At 42.7% G+C, this 23143-nt stretch overlaps 1 protein-coding gene across 1 annotated transcript in view; it reads left to right on the top strand.

Annotated features, from left to right (window-relative positions):
• The window catches only part of LOC140201005 (uncharacterized), a 66220-nt gene that overhangs the window by 22094 nt on the left and 20983 nt on the right, over window positions 1–23143 (top strand). Inside the window, 4 exon segments of the mRNA XM_072264643.1 lie at window positions 6822–6941; window positions 8571–8676; window positions 19388–20334; window positions 20683–21065. Of these exon segments, the coding sequence (XP_072120744.1) occupies window positions 6822–6941; window positions 8571–8676; window positions 19388–20334; window positions 20683–21065 (1556 nt within the window).

Genomic DNA, 23143 nt, shown 5'->3' on the forward strand with positions numbered 1-23143 from the left:
TTACCACGGCGCATTTTTGCATTGCGCTCTTTTGACACTGAGGAATTCAAAAGTTTTCATTTCTATGGTCTAGCCCATGACGCTGGAGCGCCCCCACTGAGCAGCTGTGCTGCAGTGCATGTGATCACCCTGGATCAAAGTGACAAAATCAGTGGCTGTTTCACATTCAGAACAGAGTGGATTAGCAACCATGGATATAGCGCCCATACAGCGAATCAGGGGTACTTGCTCATCAAGGTACTGTCCACTGATGCAGATTGTGGTCAAAATGCGCGGCTCTTTTAACAAATAGACAAAGCTACTGATCCCAGTTTGTTTATTATTGGGCAAATATCTGGCGAAATCAGAGTAGCGCCTAAAATCTTGGAGGCGGATCCCACACACGAACTTTGGTCATCTTGCTGAAAGACAACGGGCAACCAAACGTATGCAGTACGGTTACAATTTGCATTACGGTGTTGCAGAATAGCACAGAAACAGTCGCCGTAGATAGCAAATTAGTGAAGAATCCCGAATATTTATCTGATAAAGATATTAATTGATTGGTTATATTTACAGCAGTTCCACTTCTATTGTTTTTCTTCTGATTATCATTCTATTAGTCGGCATCAAGTCTAAACTGAACAGAAATATTACCCAAGAGTACACATCCCCTTTAGTTATAGTTACAAACGTGCGGATATGCACGGCACATTTAATCGAAGGTCTGAAATGGAGGGAGCATTACAGTAAACTGGCTCTGACCAGGCATTCCGCGTGTCAGGACTGTCTCAGCACTAGGTATACCTGTCTCCAGAATCAGCGAAAAGTAATTTGCTCTTCTGGAAGCCATGCAGCCCATCCCACATCACAGGTCCAATGCGTAACATCAAGGCATACATACCTTATTTACTGCAACTGGCATATATCGTGCGTGCAGCAATGCGTTCCTCTGGAGCAAAAATCACCTTTGTGCAACCTTTCGTGTAAATGACGCTAATTATCATTGTCAAAAGAGTGCTTTGTGTAATTGGAATCCAAACTTCTAAATGTGGCATTTGTTAAATCTGGAACGCTTTCTTATACTGCTGACTGAATTGAAAATACAAATGTTTGCTGTTGTGTTAATTTCCCAAAAGATTATGAGCTCTGAATTCATTAAGTATTGCTTAATACTTAATTGCTTTAAGTATTAATCGTCAAAATTGCGATCAATAGCTTTATCGTTACGTAAAAATTCATACTACATCACGTCCAATAGATGCCAAATATCTCAAACAGTACGCAATGTTTCGACTATGGTTTAATCAACGCTTGATACAATAATAGAATGAGTCTCAAACTTTATATAACGCCCCACGCTTTGCTGAACTATCCTAAAACAAATGCGTAACTAAAAGTAATGCTTGTTGAGTTCCTGTTTTCTAGTAAGTGCGTCTGATCCTGATCTGGAGCAGGATTCCTCTGCTGCTTATATCTTTCTGAAGAGCATGCCCATGCCCACTTTCACATACCTCAACAACTCCATGAACGACACTCTTTAAACCTGGTCTGATGGAGAGTCCAAAACACAAAGCTTTAGTTGTTCCATCTTCTGCAGATAAGGCGTGACTTACTAAGTGTTTCTGTCGTTTTCTGTTTTTATTGCCATTGATAATTCACAGTTCATGATTTGTAGCTAGAACAAATGAAAAAAAATAGCGGGTAAATGTGATTGTACATCTGGTGCCAGTTTTAGATACGTTATTTTGTAGCTCTAGAATTAGAATTCGAGAGATATTTAAATACGTTATATTAAGCTTTCAGTGAATGCATTCATTGCATTGATTGCTAAACATACTAGACACTGAAAAATATGATTAAGATCATTAGCTGTATCCCTTTGATAATACTTAACATGATTCGTTTTCTGTAATTCTTTGACGATTAAATGTGCAATGGCGTGTTATAAATTGAAATCAAATTTTTTGAATTAACTTAAAAGCCCAGCTGTCCCTATGTGTTGCTTGCTACCATCTGCAGAAGCAAAGAGGCTTATATACAGAGAAATATATATTTTGAGAAATATCAATGCTATTTTTGAAAATATATTCGTTATGTGTAAATATGGCGCTGCGTATTTAACACGGCATATGATTATTTTTCAGCTGCAGGACGTACATAATTATAATTCTATCAAGTATTTAAGTCACCGAAATAGCTTACAATCACAATTTGAAGTCTAGATATGAGTGGTTCATTAGTGCGGAATAGAATTTACAACTATTTAAGTGCGAGTCATTTTTTGTGATGGAGCCAGATTTAGGGTTAGAGTTCCTACTTCTACTCCTATTTCGCATATCTTATTCTAAATCTGGAGAAGCATTCGGAGTTCAGCCATAATGTACGAACTGTAAATAGACGAAAAGAAAACTAAAACGGTTTGTGGGATATTCCGAAGAGGACTGTCAGAAGGAAAGCTCGGAATTTCAGGAAATCATATGAGGTTATGCAGAATAAATGATTTGTATCAAAATCACGTACACTAGTGCCTAGGCAGGAAACCTAAAGCCCTGCGGTTAGGTAACACTTTAATAATTCAAAAAAAAGAACGCAAGGAACTGCGGTACTAGGTGCTTGAATGCGTGAAATAGTCCCATGCTTCCAATTAGAAAGTACGTTAGTTGAACACCATGTCAACGACTTGAAGTTGTTCTCATTCTCCTTTATAAACGCAGGTCTAATTCGCTTTCGGCATGCTGGAATTACATAACCACAGCAGTATGTACAATATTTAAATTCTACTATTTTGCTATAATGAAAAAAATCTGCTAATCTCATTTTCCGGTTACTTGCATGTTACTTGCACGTTATGATACTTCTGCACATGTGTCTGATTCTTCTCAGGTTCGTGTGGACAGATCATTCAGAGAAGGAAGTCTGAGAATCGGAGCGGGAGTGCGGCCAAAGCCATTTTGAATTTTTCGTTTTTCATCCGAGTTGAGAGGCGGGACTGCGCAGGTGTGTGACGTCGGGCAGTGACGCTCAGAAGATTTAATAGGAACACAGCCTTATATAGCGGGCAGCGTAGTTTTGCGGGCGGCGGAGTGAGCCAGGAGCAGAGTGAAGGCCTAAGAGCTTTGGCTCAACGGGCTTAGGAGGAAACGGGCGAGGCGAAGTAGGTTTGGTTTTTCAATTTTTCCTGTTATTTGAGGAAAGGGGGAAGTATGAGTGTAAGGACAGCTTGTTGTTCTCGGTGTCGGATGTAGGAGGCCCTGGAGTCCCCCAGCCTTCCGAACGTCCACATCTGCGCCAGGTGCGCCGAGCTGTAGCTCCTAAAGGACCGCGTTAGAAAACTGGAGCTGCAGCTCGATGACCTTCGTCTGGTCAGGGAGAGTGAGGAGTTGATAGAGAGTGGTTACAGGCAGGTGGTCACATCGGGGCCAGGGGAGGAAGACAAGTGAGTCACGGTTGGGAAGGGGAAGGATCAGGTACTAGAGAGTACCCCAGTAGCTGTGCCCCTTTACGATAAGTACTCTTGTTTGAGTACCTGGGGGAAGCAACAGTGACTGTGCCTCCGTCACAGAGTCCGGCCCTGTAGCTCAGAAAGGTAGGGAAAGGAAGAGGAGGGCAGTAGTAATAGGGGACTCGATAGTTAGGGGGTGAGATTGGCGATGCTGTGGACGCAGTCAGGAGACCCGGATGGTAGTTTGCCTCGCTGGTGCCAGGGTCTGGGATGTTTCTGCTCGCGTCCAAGATATCCTGAAGTGGGAGAGTGAGGAACCAGAGGTCGTGGTACATATAGGTACCAACGACCTAGGTAGGAAAAGGGAAGAGGTCCTGAAAGGAGAATATAGGGAGTTACGAAGGGAGTTGAGAAGAAGGACCGCAAAGATTACTGGCTGTGCCACGCGACAGTGAGAGTAGGAATGCAATGAGGTGGAGGATAAATGCGTGGCTGAGGGTTTCGAGCAGGGGGGCAGGGATTCAAGTTTCTGTATCATTGGGACCTCTTTTGGTGCAGGTGTGACCTGTACAAAAAGGATGGGTTGCACTTGAATCCTAGGGGGACCAATATCCTGGCGGGGAGATTTGCGTAGGCCACTGGGGAGACTTTAAACTACAATGGCTGCGGGGGAGGGGGTGGAAATCAAATTGAAGAGACTAGGAGAGAGGACGTTAGTTCACAAATAGAGAAAGCTAGTAGACAGTGTGTGAGGGAGGATAGGCAGGGGATAGAGAGCAGGCGCGCTCAGACCGAAGATGTAGGGGAGAAGGTAGAAAAAGATAACAAAGTTGTTTGCACCATTTGGGATAAACAGAGAGTAAGAGGTGGAGAGTTTATTAAATGCATCTATTTTAATGCTAGGAGCATTGTAAGAAAGCTGGATGAGCTTAGAGCATGCAATGATACTTGGAAATATAATTTTGTAGCTATTAGGGAAACATGGTTGCAGGAGGGGTGTGATTGGCAACTAAATATTCCTGGATTTCGTTGCTTCAGGTGTGATAGAATCGGAGGGGCAAGAGCGGGAGGTGTTGCATTGCTTGTCAGAGAAAATATGACAGCGGTGCTTTGGCAGGATAGATTACAGGACTCGCCTAGGGAGGCTATTTGGATGGAATTGAGGAATAGGAAAGGTGTAGTGACGCTTATAGGGGTGTATTATCGACCACCTAATGGGAAACGAGAATTGGAGAATCGAATTTGTAAGGAGATAACGGATATTTGTAGTAAGCACAAGATTGTGATTGTGGGAGATTTTAATTTTCCTCACATTGACTGCGAAGCACCAATCTGTAAAAGGGCTGGATGGTTTGGAGTTTGTAAAATGTGTGCAAGATAGTTTTTTCAGCAATACGAAGCGGTATCAACTAGAGAAGCGGCAGTGTTGGATCTCCCGTTAGGGAATGAGATAGGGCAGATGACGGAGGTATATGTTGGGGAGCGCTTCGGGTCCAGTGATCACAATACCATTACTTTCAATATAATTATGGAGAAGGATAGGACTGGACCCAGAGTTGAGATTTTTGATTGGATAAAGGCTTCCTTCGAGGAGATGCGAAAGGATTTAGATAGGACATACATGGTAAATGGTAGGGCGTTGAAGAATGCAGTAGAACAAAGGGATCTATGAATAATGGTGTATAGATCCCTGAAGGTGGAATCTCATGCGGATAGGTTGGTGAAGAAAGCCTTTGGTATGCTGGCCTTTATAAATCAGAGCATTGAGTATAGGAGTTGGGATGTAATGTTGAAATTGTAGAAGGCATTGGTAAGGCCCAATTTGGAGTATTGCGTACAGTTCTGGTCACCGACTTACAGGAAAGATGTCAATAAAATTGAGAGAGTACAGAGGAGATTTACTAGAATGTTACCTGGGTTTCATCTCCTAAGTTACAGAGAAAGGTTGATCAAGTTGGGTCTTTATTCTTTGGAGCATACAAGTTTGAGGGGGGACTTGATAGAGGTATTTAAAATCATGATGGGGATAGATAGAGTTGCCGTCGTAGGCTTTTTTTCCATTGAGGGTGGGGGAGATTCAAACAAGAGGACATGAGTTGAGAGTTAAAGAGCAAAAGTTTAGGGGTTACATGAGGGGAAACTTCTTTACTCAGAGTGGTAGCTGTGTCGAACGAGCTACCAGCAGAAGTGGTTGAGGCGGTTCTATGTTGTCATTTAAAGTTAACTTGGATAGATATATGGACAGGACAGGAATGGAGTGTTATGGGCTGAGTGCAGATCGGTGGCACCAGGTGAGAGTAAGAGTTCGGCATGGACAAGAGGGCCGAGATGGCCTGTTTCCGTGCTGTAAATGTTATATGGTTATCTGGATATATTAAACCTGTGGAATACGGAACATAGAACACTACAGCACAAGAACACCGTGCCAGTTTATACTAGTCCACTTTTCCCGCACATGGCTTCTCTATTTCTTCATCCTCTCCCCGTTCCTAAACCTTTGTAAATGCTCCGAACACATTTCTATTATATTTGCTTCTACAACTTCGTTGGAAGCGCGTTCCAAGGACCTTCTACTACCTTTGCAAACAGAAAAGTTTACTTCAAAAAAGTCTTAGAATACTTTATATTCTCACGTTAAATATATGCACTCTGGTGGCTGTCATTTTCACTTTGGGAATATACTCCATGTCACAAACAAGTGGGAATCTGCAGATACTGGAAATCCAAGCATCACACACAAAATATAGGAAGAACTCAGCAGGCCAAGCAACATCTATGGAAAGGAGTAAACTATCAACATTTCAGATCGAGACCCTTCAGCATTTATGGAAAAGAGGAACAGTCAACATTTCAGGTCTCGGCATTTCATCAGGACGGGAAAAATAATGAAAAGTTAGAATAATAAGGGTGGGGTGGGGGTGGTAGGAAGAAGTACAAGCTAGTAGATGATAAGCGAAACCGAGGTAGGGGGACTGGTGAAGTAAAGAGCTTGGAAATCGATTGATGAAAGAGGTGAAGAGCTGGAAAGGATGCAATCTGATAGGAGAGGGGGAAACATGAAGAAAGGGAAGGGAGAGGAGCATCGGAGGGAGTTGGTGGGCAGGTAAGGAGAAAGTTGAAGGAGTGGGGAGGCATAACCGGAAGTTCGAGAAATCGATGTTCATGGCATCAGGTTGGAAGCTACCACGACGGAATTTAAGGTTTTCCTCCTCCCAACTAATGTGGTCTCATCGCGACAGTAGAGGAGGCCTTGGACTGAAATGTCCGAATGGGAATGGGAAATGAATTTAAAATGGGTGGCCACTTTTAAAATGAAATCCCGCTTTTGCTGATGGACGGAGGGTAAATAATTGGCAAAGTGTTCTCCCAATCTATGTCGGTTCTCGTTGACATACAGTATGCCACACCAGGAGCAACCGATACAGCAGATGAGCCCAACCGACTCAAGTTTGAAGTATCGCCTCATCTCCAAGGACTGTTTGGGCCCCTGAATGCCAGTGAGGAAGGAAACACAGGGGTAGGTTAGCACTTGTTCTATTTGCGAGGATAAGAGCCAGGAGCGAGATAGTGGAGAAGGACGAATGGGTACGTGAATCGCGAAGAGAGCAGAAAGAGGTGGGTGGGGGGCGGAGGGGGAGGGAACATATGCTTTGTGGTGGGATCCGTTTGGAGATGGCGGAAGTTACGGAGAATTATGTGCTGGACGCGAAGTGAGGACGAGAGAAACTCCATCCCTGGTGGGGTGGCAGGAGGATTGGGTGTGGGCAGACGTGCGCGAAATGGAGGCGATGCGGTTGAGTGCGGCATTCATGGTGGAGGAAGGAAAACCCCTTTCTTTGAAGAATGAAAACATCTCCTGCGTTCCTGAATTAAAAGACTCATGGTGCGAGCAGATGCGGCGGAGACGGAAGAACTGAGAGAAGAGGATGATATATTTACATGTAACAGTGTTGGAAGAGGTATAGTCCAAGTAGCTGTGAGAATCAGTGCGTTTCTTAAAAGATATCAGAAGATAAGCTGTCAACGGATATAGAGACAGAGAGGGCGAGAAGGGGGAGGGAGGTGTCTGGAATGGACCAGGAAAATTTGAGGGCAGAGTGGAAGTTGGAGGCAAAGTTGCTGACGTCGACGAACTCCGCCTGGATGCTGGAAGCAGCACCAATTCAGCTGTCAGTGTAGCGTAGGAAAACTTGAGGCGTGATACCAGTCCAAATTTGGAATATACACTGTTCCAAATTGTTGACAAAAAGGAAGACATAGCTGGGCCCCATGCCAGTGCCCATGGCTACACTTTTTGGGTGTCCAGAAAGAATCGGAGAGCTTTAAGCTCTTTCTGATGGAAGATGGAGGTGATATGTACTGAACATGAGCAGTAAAAATAAGATGACATGGGCCAGGGAGGTTGAACTCATTGAAAAGATCAAGAGCGTGTGAAGTGTCACGGATTTACGTAGGAAGGGGCTGAACCGGGGGGAGAAAACTGAGTCGAGGTCTGCAGATACAAGTACGTTGGACAGGAACAAGCAGAAACAATGAGTCTACCTGAACAGGCAGATTCTCGATCTTAACATACAACACATCATAATGTTATAATAATTCTAGTAGGCCAGTCACCAACGTCGGATCGGCAGAGAAAACAATCCCATTTCGTCCCTACTCTCCTGCAAGGTAGGCAATATTGTGGTGAGCTTGTTCCTACAGCATATCCAAAGCCTCCACACCCTTTCTGTAATGTCGTGCATGCGCACAATACTATACAAGCGACTTTCAAAGTTTTATAAATGCATCATGACTTACCAGTATTTATACTCATACTACTCTGATGAGGGCAAGTATTCTTCACACCCCTTTCGGTCGGCCCACTTTAAGAGAAATATGGACTTGCACCCCAAGATCGTCTGTACATCAATACTACTGGTCCTGCAATTTTGTACATTTTTTCTTACATTTGCACTCCCAAAATGCAATTCCTCACACTTAGCAGGGTTACGTTCCCTCTGTCATTTCTGTGCAATATTTCCAACTGATCTATATCGTACCATATTCATTGACAATTCTCACTAGTGCATCCCTCACTATCCTCAATTCCAGCAAGTTTTCTGTTGCCAGAATGAATTCCTTTCACGACTGCTTTCTGTTTTTACAGCGAATCTACATCCAATTGACATCCAATCTAGTAATTTCCAGGAATCCAATTTCGTATGTCTTGTGGATCAGCGTACTCCAGGAGACATTGCTAAATGTGTTTGCTGGTGCGTGTGGACAATATTCACTACCCTAACCTCATTAATTTACTTTGCTACTTCCTTTGAAAAGTTATTACGATCATAAGGCATGGCTGCCCCCTCGCAGATTCATATTGATTGTCCCTAATGTCCACGTTGGTACATAGTTATACAAAGTCCATCCATAATTATCTTCTCCAATAAGTTTCCAAACGCCGAAATATACCGCAGTGCCCTAAAATTTCGTGATTTGTACCTATTACGCTTCTTATATAAAAGCCAGCACTGGCTGTGCTCCAGACCAGTGGAACGTGCCTCAGCTAAAAGGTGGCGAAGGTCTCTGCCAAGGCCTCATCATTCTCCTCTCTTGCCTTTGTTCCTTTCTCGTTCTGTTGTTTTCTTCTTTTACTATGTGGATCAAACACATACAGTTCTAATCACCAAGTACATTTCATTAACTCATTGCGCCAATCCCATTCTCTGAGTAAATTATTTCTGCTCTTTTATATGTTCCTCGAGGGCACTGCTCAATTCAGCTTTCTAAATTGTACCTATGGTTCTTTTGGTGTCTAGATACACGGAGCTGGCGTCATCTAGTTAGCTCTGACCTCTTTATTCTCGTCCTTCATCCTTACATGCTCATCTATTAAAACACTGATCAGTTTATCAGGCTCATTTCCCCAAACTGGTCTAATATGACACCTTCTTTGCTTGGAATATTAATATTGTTTTATCCTCACACAAAAAGAGCCTCAACTAACCTTCTGACATTAAAAACATTCCAGCCAATATCAGGGAGTTAAAATGATCCACTGCAAAAACCCCTTCATTTTATGCTTTCCATAATCTGCCTGTATGTCTGTTTCCCTTTCTTCCGTGGGTTTTTGTGAGCCTTATATAATAACCACGTCTTAAAGTCTGCCTTTGTGGTTACTGATTAATAGTCATATTGCTTAATTGCTTTCTGCCCTTTAGGAATCTTTCTCTAAGTAGAAATATATGGGAACAAAAATACTAATAATAACCAGTTGAATTAAAAGAGGAAATTGAAGAATTTGGAACATGAACAGGTTAAACAATGTCTCGATATTAATATATACAACTGGTATCCTCCCACAGCCACTGAACATAGCATTAAACAATAAGACCTGCACATCAATATCTATGTAAATCTTCAGAAAGTCACAACACTAAACAGCACTAAAATAGTCCGAAAGTTCCTAGCAATTAAGAAATGAACGTGTTTGGCTATGATTGTAACTTAGGTTTTACCAGCTTCATCTGAGAAAAAAACGAAACAATAATAATAATAGAAATATAAGAGAAAAGCTAAAGAAATACTGAACAAATATAATGTTACAATCAAGCTAAGAAAAACACAGTAGAGTTTATTGATATACTAAGACAAAAGCTTGGTGCATGAAAAGCGGACTAAACAGCGACATGAAATGACCAGACGAAGAAAACAGAAGCATCAGTTCTGAAACAATTAAAAAGATTGAGATAAGACGTTGAGACTGAATTCTACGCACAGATATGTCACCAACCGCAGCACAGAATTACCAATAAACAAAGAGATAATGGACGCTTCGTCTAATATCTGGTGAAACAATCTAGAACCAAGTTGGACTAGGGAGGAAAACGAAGGCACACATAAGATGAAAGAAATGCAAATACTTAAATTTACAATAGATATGTCGCAATGTGGGCGTTGGAAGCGGACCCCAATGCAAGACACAGACAACGATGTACAAGGAACAGGAATTGACTAGAGTAAGGACGTGACAGGATTCAGACCAGGAGCATGGACAAGAACGCAACCTTGGCTAGGGAAAGCGCGACCAGGACTAGAAAACATGGACTAGGTGACAAGGCTTCGACTCCGAGCCCGAGGCTGGGCAAGGACCCAGAACCTGGGTCATGCCTCGGGTTCGGAGCCCAGAACCGGGCAATGCTGTGACATGGCTTCAGGACAGGACGTAGCTGGGGTATAGAGGCCTGACGCATGGAGGCTGGGGTCTTGATCTTGGAGGCATGGAGGCTGGGGTCTTGGTCTTGAGGCATGGAGGCTGGGATCTTTGTCTTGAGGCATGGAGGCTGGGGTCTTTGTCTTGAGGCATGGAGGCTGGGGTCTTCAGGCTTGGGTTCTTGGATCTTGGCTTGGGATCCTCGATGCTTGGGTTCTTGGAGCTTAGCTTGGGATCCTCGAGGCTTTGGTTTCTGGACAGTACATAGACATAGAGCCGGGACTCATCCACAGACAAGCCGGGACTCAACTTTATCTCCACACCAAGGTGGGACAGGACCACCTGTTGGGTAACGGCAGAACGACCAGGCTTACCCAACAGAGGCGAGGACAAGACAAGACAAGACAAGACAGGACCCCCGGCAGGGCAACGGCAGGACGGCCTGACTTACCCCTACGGAGACGAGGACAAGACAAGACAGATCCCCCCGCAAGGCAACGGCAAGACGGCCTGGTTTACCCCACGGAGGCGAGGACAAGTAGAGACAACACCAAGGAACAACAGACAGTTCCAACTCTGCATCGGGGTAGCTCCGAGTCTCAGTGCGGCCAGCAACCTCACTGGCTATAGAAGCAGCCGGATCCCCACCCAGCCCGGAGTGACTGGCAACCATTCAACTGGCCAGGGAAACAGCCGAATCCATACCACAAAGACAGCTCTGACTACCTACAGCAAGGCTCAATGAAGCGATGGTTCTCCAACACAGCCTAAAGAAGAGAAGTGGCCGCTCTAGCCTTCCACCGGCAGGTTGCTCCCAGGGGATCTTGACAAGACAAACCAGCAGCCCACACACAACCCCAAGGCTGCTTATATTCCAAGCTCAAAGATGGGAATCAGGTGTCTATGATTAACTCAACCAAACGAGGGACAGCTGGAAGACCCGGAGTCCTGAGTCCACGGACCGGACCGTGAACCAGAATGTGGACTTCACTGACCGGACCATGACAAGATATGCTGAAAGAGATTCTAAAAATATCAACAAGCGGAAAAGTACTGGAAGTGATAATATACATAATTATTGGTATATAAATTTACTTGCATTCATTCGTACCTATTAATGCATTTTGAAAATGTTCTTAAAAATCCTGAAAAAGTTTTGACAGAAGGCGAAACATATTGTTTACTTAAAATCACAAAAGATCCATCAAAATATCGTTCTATTAACTTTTTACAAATTATATATAAAATTGTAATATCGTGTATCTTGTGTCTAATCATCACTCACTTACACAACCAAAATATACTTACAAGCGAGCTGTAAGGATGCCAAAAGTGTCTGAAAGGATGTACAGAACAACTGATCATACATTCCAGAAGTCTTAATCAAGTCTGGCCGAAAATTAGAATTCTTTCATGTAGACTACCAAACAAAGATTTGACTCTGGTCCACTTTCCTGGTTAAAAGAAGTTCTTAATATATATAAACTGCACCAAATTTTTGTGAAATTCCAAAGATATCTGATTGGCTAACGATAATCAACCTATCTATTAATAACCAATACGGAACAAACATCGTTATCAAAATAAACCGAGGCACTTCCCAAGGCGACTTTCTAAGTCCACTGTGGTTCTGTCTGGCTTTAATTAAGCTTTCTAATTTACTGAATCCGACGAAAATTGGGTATTAAATCAGAAACAACAAAATGAGCTATACCTCAACACACCCTCTATTCCTGGGTGATTTGAAATTACATGTTTCTTCAGCAGTTAAGCAAAAGCAATTATATCAAATGGTAGAACTATTTTCGAAAGATATAAACATGAACTTAAAACGGAATAAGCGCAGATCATTAAACATAAAGAAAGGTGGAATAGGATTAATAGAATACAAAGGAGATCAGCAGAAATCAATACAACAGATGGATGAATATGAAACATTTAACTATCTGGGATAGCAACAAGAAAAGAAAATAGATCATGGTGCGACAAAGAAAAAGAAAACTTGACAGAAATTACTTCAAGGCTTAGAAAACCTGCCAATCAGATCTCAAAAGTAAAAATATACCAAAGGCAATAGGAAGACTTTCGCTATACCGTGTTCTTTTGAACTAATATCTTGGTCCGAACCCAATCTGGAAACTCTACAAATTAAATAAGAACTGAAATGGCAAATTTCAGAAAACATAATGTACGTTCGAACGCATTTAGATTAAAACTACCCTAAGACAGAAGGAGGAACAGCAATAACACAACAGTCAGATAAAACTTCCCAGGAATGCGAGGGTTCGTTGTGAAGATACATGACCAGGTGGTTAACTAAAAATATTATCAAAATGCACAGTAAAAGACCAACAAATTCAAGATGATAAATGCAGAAAATGTTGAGAAAAAGAACCCAACACATACAAGAGAAAATCTGCAGATACTGGAAATGGAAGCAATACATACATTATGCTGGAGGAACTCAGGCTGGCCTGTAGTCCTGATGAACAATCTCGGCCCGAAACTTCGACTGTTTACACCTTTCCATAGATGGCACTAGGCATGTTGAGTTCCACCAGCATTTTGTATTTGTTTTACAGTCCAACACATTACAGGATCCTGTGATATACCGTTGCAGGCATAGTCAATTGGGAAACATTATTCATTAAAATTTTGCTTTAAACTACAAACACATTAAATAAATTATACCTTACTTTAAATACAAGCCTGATCCAGTATTCGAGTCAGAGAGCCACAAATATATTACGACCAACGTGTTATTACAGATTGGATAATCTATACGAACCGTCTGGATATAATAGTGCTGGACAAAGATACAAGAACAACTTTTTAATTGATATAGCTATTCCAAGCACACATAACGCACTGAAATCAGTAAGTGAAAATCAATAGAAAAATGTTGAATTAAAAGAGGAAATTAAAAGACTTTGAAACGTGAACGGGGTACAGTATATATGGTCCCGATAGTAATATGTACAACTGGTATCATCCCTCAGGCACTACACAATAGCATTAAACAATTAGAGCTACACAGTTTTATCAGGCACTCCCTCAATAGAAAGAATGTCCTTCATCAAAATTTGGAGACCAAAACTGTACATAATACTCCAGGTGTGGTCTCACCTGGGCCCTGTACAACTGCAGAAGGACCTCTTTGCTCCTATACTCAACTCCCCGTGTTATGAAGGCCAGCGTGCCATTAGCTTTCTTCACTGCCTGCTGTACCTGCATGCTTACTTTCAGCGACTGATGAATAAGGACACCTAGATCTCGTTGTACTTCCCCTTTTCCGAACTTGACACCATTCAAGTAGTAATCTGCCTTCCTGTTCTTGCCACCAAAGTGGATAACCTCACAGTTATCCATATTAAACTGCATCTGCCATGCATCTGCTCACTCACTCAACCTGTCCAAGTCATCCTGCATGATCTCAACATCCACCGCAGATTTCACACTGTCACCCAGCTTTGTGCCATCTGTAAACTTTCTAATGTTACTTCATCTAAATCATTAATATGTATTGTAAATAGCTGCGGTCCCAGCACTGAGCCTTGTGGTACCCCATTAGTCATCGCCTGCCATTCTAAAACCGGGAACCCGGAACAGGACTGGAGAAGAGAGCAAGGAGCCAGGGTTTGGACCCTGAGCCAGAGACTGGACAAGGACCTATAACCTGGTTCTTGCCTCTGGCTCGGACCCCAGAACTAGGCAAGGACGTGACTTAGCTAGCAGGCAGGACGAGGCTGCAGTCTTCAGACTTGACGCGAGGCTGGAGACCAGAGACTTGACGCGAGGCTGGAGACCAGAGACTTGAGGCGAGGCTGGAGACCAGAGACTTGAGGCGAGGCTTGAGACCATAGACTTGATGGGAGGCTTGAGATCAGAGACTTGAGGCGAGGCTTGAGACTAGAGGCTTGAGGCTTGGGATCTTGAAGCTTGGCTTGGGGCAAGTCTCGGCTAAAGACTTCAGGTGAGGCTTGGTTAGAGATTTGAGGCGAGTATTGGCTAGAGACTTGAGGCGAGGCTTGGCTAGAGACTTGAGGCGAGGCTTGGCTCGAGACTTGAGGCGAGGCTGGAGACCAGAGACTTGAGTCGAGGCTGGAGACCAGAGACTTGAGACTAGAGTCTTGAGGCGAAGCTTGAGACTGGCGGCTTGAGGCTTGGGGTCTTGAAGCTTGGCTTGGGGCAAGGCTCGGCTAGAGACTTGCGGCGAAGCTTGGCTGGGGACTTGGGGCGAAGCTTGGCTGGGGACTTGAGGCGAGACTTGGCTAGAGGCTTGACATCTTGAAGCTCCTCCAAGGCAGGGCGCGGTACTCCTGGGCAGGGCGCGGATCTCCAACCGACGGAGGCAAGCGACAGGAAAGGACAGAACCCACCGCAGCTTAATGGCAATCTGGCCTGACTTACCCGACGGACTCAAGGGACAGGAAGGGACAGAACCAACCGCAGGGTAACGGCAATTTGGCCTGACTTACCCGACGGAGGCAAGGGATAGGAAGGGACAGGACCCACCGCAGGGTAATGGCAATCTGGCCTGACTTACCAGACGGAGGCAAGGGACAGGAAAGGACAGGATTCACTGCAGGGTAACGGCAATCTGGCCTGGCTTACCCGACGGAGGCAAGGGATAGGAAGGGACGGAACCAACCGCTGGGTAACGGCAATCTGGCCTGACTTACCCGACGGGGGCAAGGGACAAGAAAGGGGCTAGGTACTGGGTGGCTCCAGGACAAGACTTCAGGCGAGACGAGGCAGGAGTTACCAGCAAGACAAGGCAAGACTTCAAGCAATGCAAGACGAGACAAGAACTTCAGGCGAGGCGAGGGTTACCGGCAAGACAAGGCAAGGCTTCAGGCAATGAAACAGAAGGCAGGGGAAGGGATACGAGGAGTAAGGACAAAAAGGACACGATTTTAAATCTATTCATTATACGTATACTCTTATTTATTTGTTTGTTTGTTTTTATGTGTTTATTATTTTCTTCTATTTTATATATTGCATTGAACTGCTGATGATAAGTTAACAAATTTCACGACACATGCCATTGATAACAAACCTGATTCTGATTCTGCCATCTCCTTGTCCCTCGTTATTATTTCTCCAGTCTTATTTTCTTGCGGTCCTGTATCCACCCTCATCTTCTATTTTTTACATCTTTGAAAAAGCTTTTACTATCCACTTTGATATTGTTGAATTGTCTTTTAGCTTGCGTTCATATTTCATCTTTTCCCTCCTTATGATTCTTTTAATTGCTCTCTAGGCTTTCGCAGCTTCCCACAGCTTCCCAATCCTCCATCACCCATTAATTTTTGCTTTGTTGTATGCCCTCTCTTTTGCTTTTGCATTACTTTTGACTTCTTGTCAGCCACGGTTATACTAGTTTGCTATTTGAATATTTTTTTCGTTTTTAATATACATCTATCCTGCACCTTCCTCAGTTTTTATAGAAACTTCCGGCATTGCTGCGCTGCTGTCTTCCCTGCTTGGTCCTCTTCCAAATTACTTTGGCTAGCTCCTCTCTCATACTACTATTTCCTTTACTTCACTGAAATACTGCCATGAAAGACTTTACTTTCTCCTTTTCAAATGTCAAGTTGAACTGAATCATATTATGATCACTGCATCATAAGTGTCCGTAATGGTTATTGTTATGTAACCTGCAACAATGAATATCAACCGAGACAATTTATATAAAAACCACCAAACATTTATTAAACACGGATAAACGATAAGGAAAAAAAAACAAACGAAAACTTTAACCGGAAGTTAACAGAGATGCAGCCGTTCAACAAATCGACACTCGGCTCTGGTTCTTAAAGCGTTAAATGCTAAAATAGTTCTTAAAGCGATGCAGTCAGAAATAGTTCTTAAAGCGATAACTTCGAAAGTCCAACAGATTTACACGTTCAATTGGGAGAGACTTCTCTGGAGAAGGATTTCTTCACAGACGCAACTTTCCTGCTGGTTCTGTCCACAGAATTCACGATGCCGAAAATAAACAGTTTAAATCATTTGACCTTAAATTCCTTTAGAGAGAGCGCACACCTTTGCATGAAATCCTTGATCTTTTTGGCAACAGTTATCCTCGATGCAGGTCGTACTCCTCCAACTGAGACTCAATAAGGTCGATCCTTTATTAAACTGCCAAAGGATGCCAACTCCTCTCGATCCTCCGATCCTGTACTTCGATAAAATCTTCACTCTCCCTTCTACTGTTGGAATTGAGTAAATCATCACATCTAGCAAAGATTTCCAGTCCAATAATATGGTATTTTGTAACAGAACGCAACACTCCGTTTTAAAAATGAACTGCGTCACAAAAACAAACACGCAACAGAAACGGAGTTACAGCACGTTCTTCCCGGAAATCTACAAACTAAAAACCAACTGCGTTAGCTGGGTCGACCCTTATATACTCATGCGGCACATGTCATCACGTGACCTCACATCGGCGGGAAATTCACATCAGGTGACCTCCAAAAGACCATTATATCATTCTCACAAAAAAACACAGATCTCCTTGAGCATGTAACATTATACATATGGTCAATCGGCTCATTGCGCCCTCATAAGTTTCCTTCGTTTCAAGTGCACGAACAAAACAAAAATCACACGCAGAAGCATTATTCATTTTCAAGTTATTGTAACGATATGGACAGTACAAAAACAGTTTAGATGTTTTAGAGAACGAGGAGATTCGAGTCGAGCCTCCCCGATATACAGGAAGCCGCACTAGGAGCACCAGATACAGTACATGACCACAACAGACTCACAAGTGAATCTACTCTATCTACTGTACATCGGAATTCACTGTATCCGGTGTTCTCGGTATGGTCTCCTGTACATTCGTGAGCCTCGACGTAGATTGGGAGACCGCTTCGTGGAGCACCTACGCTCCCTCCACCAGAAAAAAAAGCGGGATTTCCAAGTGAACACCCGGTTTAATTCCACTTCCCATTTCCATTCCGACATGTTGGTCCATGGCATACTCTCTTTCTCGATGAGACCCCACTCAGGTTGGATGAACAACACGTTATAGTCCATTTGAATAGCCGCCAACCTGATGGCATGAATATCGGTTTCTCGAACTTTCGTTAATGCCCCCATTTGGTTCTCATTCATCTTTCTCACTCTCACCTTATCTTTTTACCTGCTCTTCAACTCTTTCTGGTGCCCCTCCCCCTTTTCTTTCTTCTATGGCCTTGTGTCCTCTCCTATCACATTCCCCCTTCTCCAGCCCTGTATCTCTTTCTGAATCAGCTTTCCTGCTCTTTATTCAATTCCCCACTCCCAACTCCCGGTCTCACCTATCACCTTGTGTGTCTTCCTCCCCTCTGTCCCCTTCTCACTGGGACTCCTCATCTTTTATTATTGTCCAGTCCTGATGACGGGTCCTGGCTGGAAATGTCGACTATGCCCTTCTCCATAGATTCTGCCTGGCCTCTGAGTTCCTGCTGCTTTTTATGTGTGTGGCTTGGGTTTTCAGCATCTGCAGATTTTCTCTTGTTTGTGAGTCCTTATAATTGGTGCTGAGGGGGAAAATAATGATGAACTAGCGGAGTAGACTCGATTGTCCAAATGCTCTAATTCGACTCCTATATCTTCTGGTTTCATGGTCCTAAAATAAGCAGTTGCTTAATAATTGGCACCCTTTCTTTTTCTTTGAAAACATATCAGTTTCTTGTTCTGTATGACGTTGAACATCTGTAAAGCTTCACTAAGTCTTTACCAATCAAGAGAAGCTATCTTAAACTGGATTAATGACTGTAGATATCTGTAAAATTTTGAATATTTCAAATATTTAAATAAATAATGTAAGGTTATCAAAGCACTACATTTTCGATGACTATCATTAAATTCATGCCCTGGCCACGTTTGTTCACTCTCCGGCAAGAGCTAATAAGAAACAAAGAATAAACAAGCATGAAATTATTCCAAGGCTATTTGACGTCAATACGATAGATGGTCTATCTCCAAATTTGGTATCTGGTAATTGAAGCTGATATGTGCGCGCATGGTTACTTTCTCTCGTTATTTAGGTTAGTTTACTTTGAAATCATGTTAACAGGAAAGGATACCATCCAGCCGTCAAAGAAGGGAAAATGTATTTATTTTTTGAAGTAAATATATATTATTAAGTTCCTGAATTGTAATTACCAAGTCCAACGTCTCTTTAAATTGCAGACAACGCTCTTCCCCGTCCATGACATGTGGGGTTACAGATACTTTTTTTGTCATTGTGCTCGGAATGATCTAATCGTCTGTATTTGCGCAGAATTCTAAACAGGGGCGTTATAACTTTCGAATTTAAATAATGCAAATAAAATAGAAAAAGTTAATATAATCAATAACAACAATTTATAGTTGCACACCAACAAATATTGAATTGAAGAGTGCAGCTTTAAGAATTGCTGATGCAGTTGTTGAAAGGAACTGGTTGTGTCACTGTCTGCCAATGAGATGCTCGAATTTACAGATGAATTCATTGCTCCTCCCACAGCCGACAATAAAAATTCTAGCATCGCCAAGAAAGGCAAGCAGTGCCTAAATTCAAATTGTGGAGACAGGTTGCTCCGGATAAACGTTTTGTTATGTTCAGCGTTTAGGAAAAATATCTCCGTCTATATATTTCATTGCAAGAACATTTTCTATCCTGACTAATAGAAGAGAGGTCTGCGTGAGGTGAAGAGCAGAGTTAATGAGAAAAATGGCGTACGCATCGAAGATTGTTTTCATTGTGACTGCTTGTGTATTTCTCGTTTGTGCAGCGGATCTTATTTCAGAACAAATTCGTTACTCTATTCCAGAGGAAATGGAGAAAGGGGAATTTGTTGGCAATATAGCTCAAGATTTGGGATTGAATGTACAACAACTGTCAGCTCGGAAAGTTCGTCTCAAACCTGATAGCGGAGGACATTACATGAAGGTTAGTTTAGATAATGGGGTGTTGTCTGTTCGTGAAAGAGTCGACCGGGAACGTATTTGTGGACAAGCGGATGTGTGTACCATACCTTTCGAAATAATACTGGAAAATCCTTGGGAGGTGCTTAGCGGGGAAGTGGAGATTCTTGATATAAATGACAATTCTCCTACCTTCAGCGATAACCGCATCATCATTCCGATATCAGAGGCCATTGCACCCGGGGCATGTTTCCCCGTAAAGAGGGCGCTAGATCCGGATATTGGAATAAACACGATCGCTGCTTACACAATCAATTCTAATGATCATTTCTGCCTAAAAAGCCAGAGAAGCGAGGATGGTATTATTATTGCTGATTTATTGCTGCAGAAATCTTTAGATCGAGAGCTGCAGCCATCAATTCAACTGGTGCTCACGGCGATTGATAGCGGGATCCCTCAAAGATCCGGCACAGCTCAAATTCTGATTACTGTCCTGGACGTCAATGATAACCCACCAGTTTTTGATCAAAAAATTTATAGGAGGAGTTTGTATGAAAATGCAGCGCTGGGAACATTAGTGATTAAAGTCAAAGCAAATGATTTAGACGAAGGAATGAACGCTGAGTTGGTGTATTCTTTCAGTGATCTTGCTCCGCTGAGAGTGCGTGAATTGTTCAGTTTGGACCCGGACAGTGGCGAGATCCGGATTAAACGACCGCTAGATTTTGAAGAAACAAACAGATATTCCCTCGATGTCCAAGCCGTAGACCGCGGTTCACCTGCAATTACAGGACACACCAAAGTGTTGATCAAGGTAATTGACGTAATGGCAACGCACCCGAAATAAACGTAATATCATCATCATTCCAAGTTGTGGAAGATGCTCCGCCAGGAACAGTTATAACATTAATTAATGTGATCGATCTTGACTCTGGGAAAAATGGAGAGGTGCGCTGCGAGATTGCGAAGGACGTCCTTCAGCGGTTGTCTTCAGCGGTTGTCGAAGAACCTTTATAAATTGATTACCATAGAACCGTTGGACCGCGAATCTGTTCCTGCCTACAAGATACATTTTTTAGCCTGGGATATGGGGTTGCCTTCACGTTCAAGCAATAAAACTATTCATGTTACGATCTTAGATATCAATGATAACGCTCCGCAGTTTGCTGAATCATCCTACAATATATATCTGATGGAGAATAACTCTCCGGTTATTCAAATTTTCACAGTCAGTGCAACGGATTCTGATACAGACCAGAATGCCTATCTTTCTTACTTCTTAATTGAGAGTATAAACCAAGGCGTCCCAGTGTACGATTACTTCAGCATTAACTCCATGAATGGCAACATTCACGCATTGCGCTCTTTCGACTATGAACAACTCAAAAATTTCCGGATCTCTGTTCAAGCCCGTGACGCCGGGGTACCTCCACTGAGCAGCATCGCCACCGTAAATGTAATCATTCTGGATCAAAACGACAACGCACCAGTGATTGTTTCACCTGCGGCGCAGAGTGGATCAAAAGCTGTGGAGACCGTGCACTAGTCAGAGGATGAGGGCTATCTGGTCACCAGGATAATGGCAACTGATGCAGATTCTGGTAAGAACGCACGGTTGTTTTATCAGATTCTGACATCTACCAATCCAAGCTTGTTCACTATTGGGCAGACCTCCGGTGAAATAAGAACAGCCAGAGCTATTCTGGAGTCGGATAACACCACGCAAACCCTCATCATCTTGGTAAAAGATAATGGGCATCCCAGCCTCTCCAACACGGTTACAATCCATGTTTCGATTTTGGAGAACATCACTGAAACTCTTCAGTTGGTAGCTAATCGAGGATATATAGCTGATCAAAATTTTCATTTAATTGTTATTTTTGGCTGCATGTTCATTCTGTTTTTTGTGATCATCATGCTTTTAGTTAGCATCAAGTGCAAACAGATTAAGAATACTATCCAGCGGTATGCCTCTCCTGGTTACCCTTTCACACCTAGCGACTCTGCCGGCAGATTTTCTCGAAATCCGGCAATAGAAGAAACTCTAAGCTATCCTGGTACTGGCCGGGTTATCCGCGTGCCAGATGCTCATCAGTACTCGGTCTGTCTATCTCCAGAATCAGCGAAGAGCGATTTTATATTTTTGAAGCCATGCGCCGTTCCCACGTCTTAAGCGCAATGCTAAAGTGCAGTAAAGCGGTTGAAAACGAAGAATGATCAAATTATGGTGGTGCTTTTCACATCTCACAGCACCCAGATAATTGTGCGAGAGGCATTTAATTAAATATAATTAACATATCAATTTATTCATGTTTCGTTTTGTTTTCGTGGGAGCGGATGTGGGCACTCTGTTTAGCTTTAGTAGAAATTAAAGTTACAGTGACTGAGATCCAAACATTTTAAACTGGCATATGTTTATTCTGAAAGGAATTCCAGGAAGGAATCACTGATGACCATCAGGATTCGATTGTTATATGGTTAATTACTCACAGTGACTCGGCGCAAGTATCTGTAATCAGTGGTCACTATATTAGGAACGTCCTACACCTAATAAAATAGGCACCGAGTTGTATCCTGCTGTTGTAGCCTATCCACTTTAAGGTTTGACGTATTGTACGTTTAGAAATGCGTGTATATTTGAGTTATTGTCACTTTTCCGTCAGCCTGACCTAGTTTATGCTTTCTCCCTCCAATCTCTGATTAATAAGACTTTTTCACTCACACAACTGCCGCTGGTTCTAGAATTTTGGTTGTGCTTAGTTTCTCGCACAATTCTCGGTAAACTCTGGAGGCTGATGGGCATGAAAAAATCCCAAGACTTCAGCAGTTTCTGAGATACTCAAACCACTCCGTCTGGCACCAACACTCATCCCACGTTCAAAGGCACTTAGATCAAATCTCTTCCTCATTATGTTGCTTGCCCTGAACAGCAAATGAAAGTCTCAATCATAACCGCGTGCTTTTTATGCATCGACTTGCTTCCACATGATACGCTGTTTAGGTATTTGCATTAATGAGCCGGTGTAAATGTGTACCTAATAAAGTGACAACTGAGTGTATTGTCAAACTTGAAATATTAGCTTTTGAAGAATGTTCTCGGGAACTGGTCACCCATCGAACCGCATTAGGCATGAAGTGTCCGCAATTTGTATTTGGTCCGAATTTTCTTTGACCTGAGCACTGTATCGACATGCAGCCGAAAGTATTTAGGGTAAACAAACCAAAGGTGGCAGTATGGCGTACCATTTTGGTTCAATTATAATAAATCCCATTACGACTTCTCTTTTGAAATCATTCTCAAATGTTAGACACTGTCATCAAGCAAATAGCTGAGGTTAAAGTCCACATTGCAAATTTTCAGTAAATCAGCTTCATCTGCAGCTTAATCATTTGAGCATCGCTAACATTTACGTATTTTATTTTTTGCATCACATAAGACCATGACACTTCACAGAATATACTGCTGACGCCTTGCATTATTCATTATTACTCTTATACTGTATGTTCAATGAAACATTTGTACGATGGTTGACACAAAAGTTGTTTTGTAAACCTTTCTTTAAGTCGGAAGCCCCATAGAGGCTATGGGTTTATGAATTGAAATATGCAATGAAAGGTGAGAT

This window comes from Mobula birostris, chromosome 7, assembly GCF_030028105.1.
Source record: "Mobula birostris isolate sMobBir1 chromosome 7, sMobBir1.hap1, whole genome shotgun sequence".
NCBI lineage: Eukaryota > Metazoa > Chordata > Chondrichthyes > Myliobatiformes > Myliobatidae > Mobula > Mobula birostris.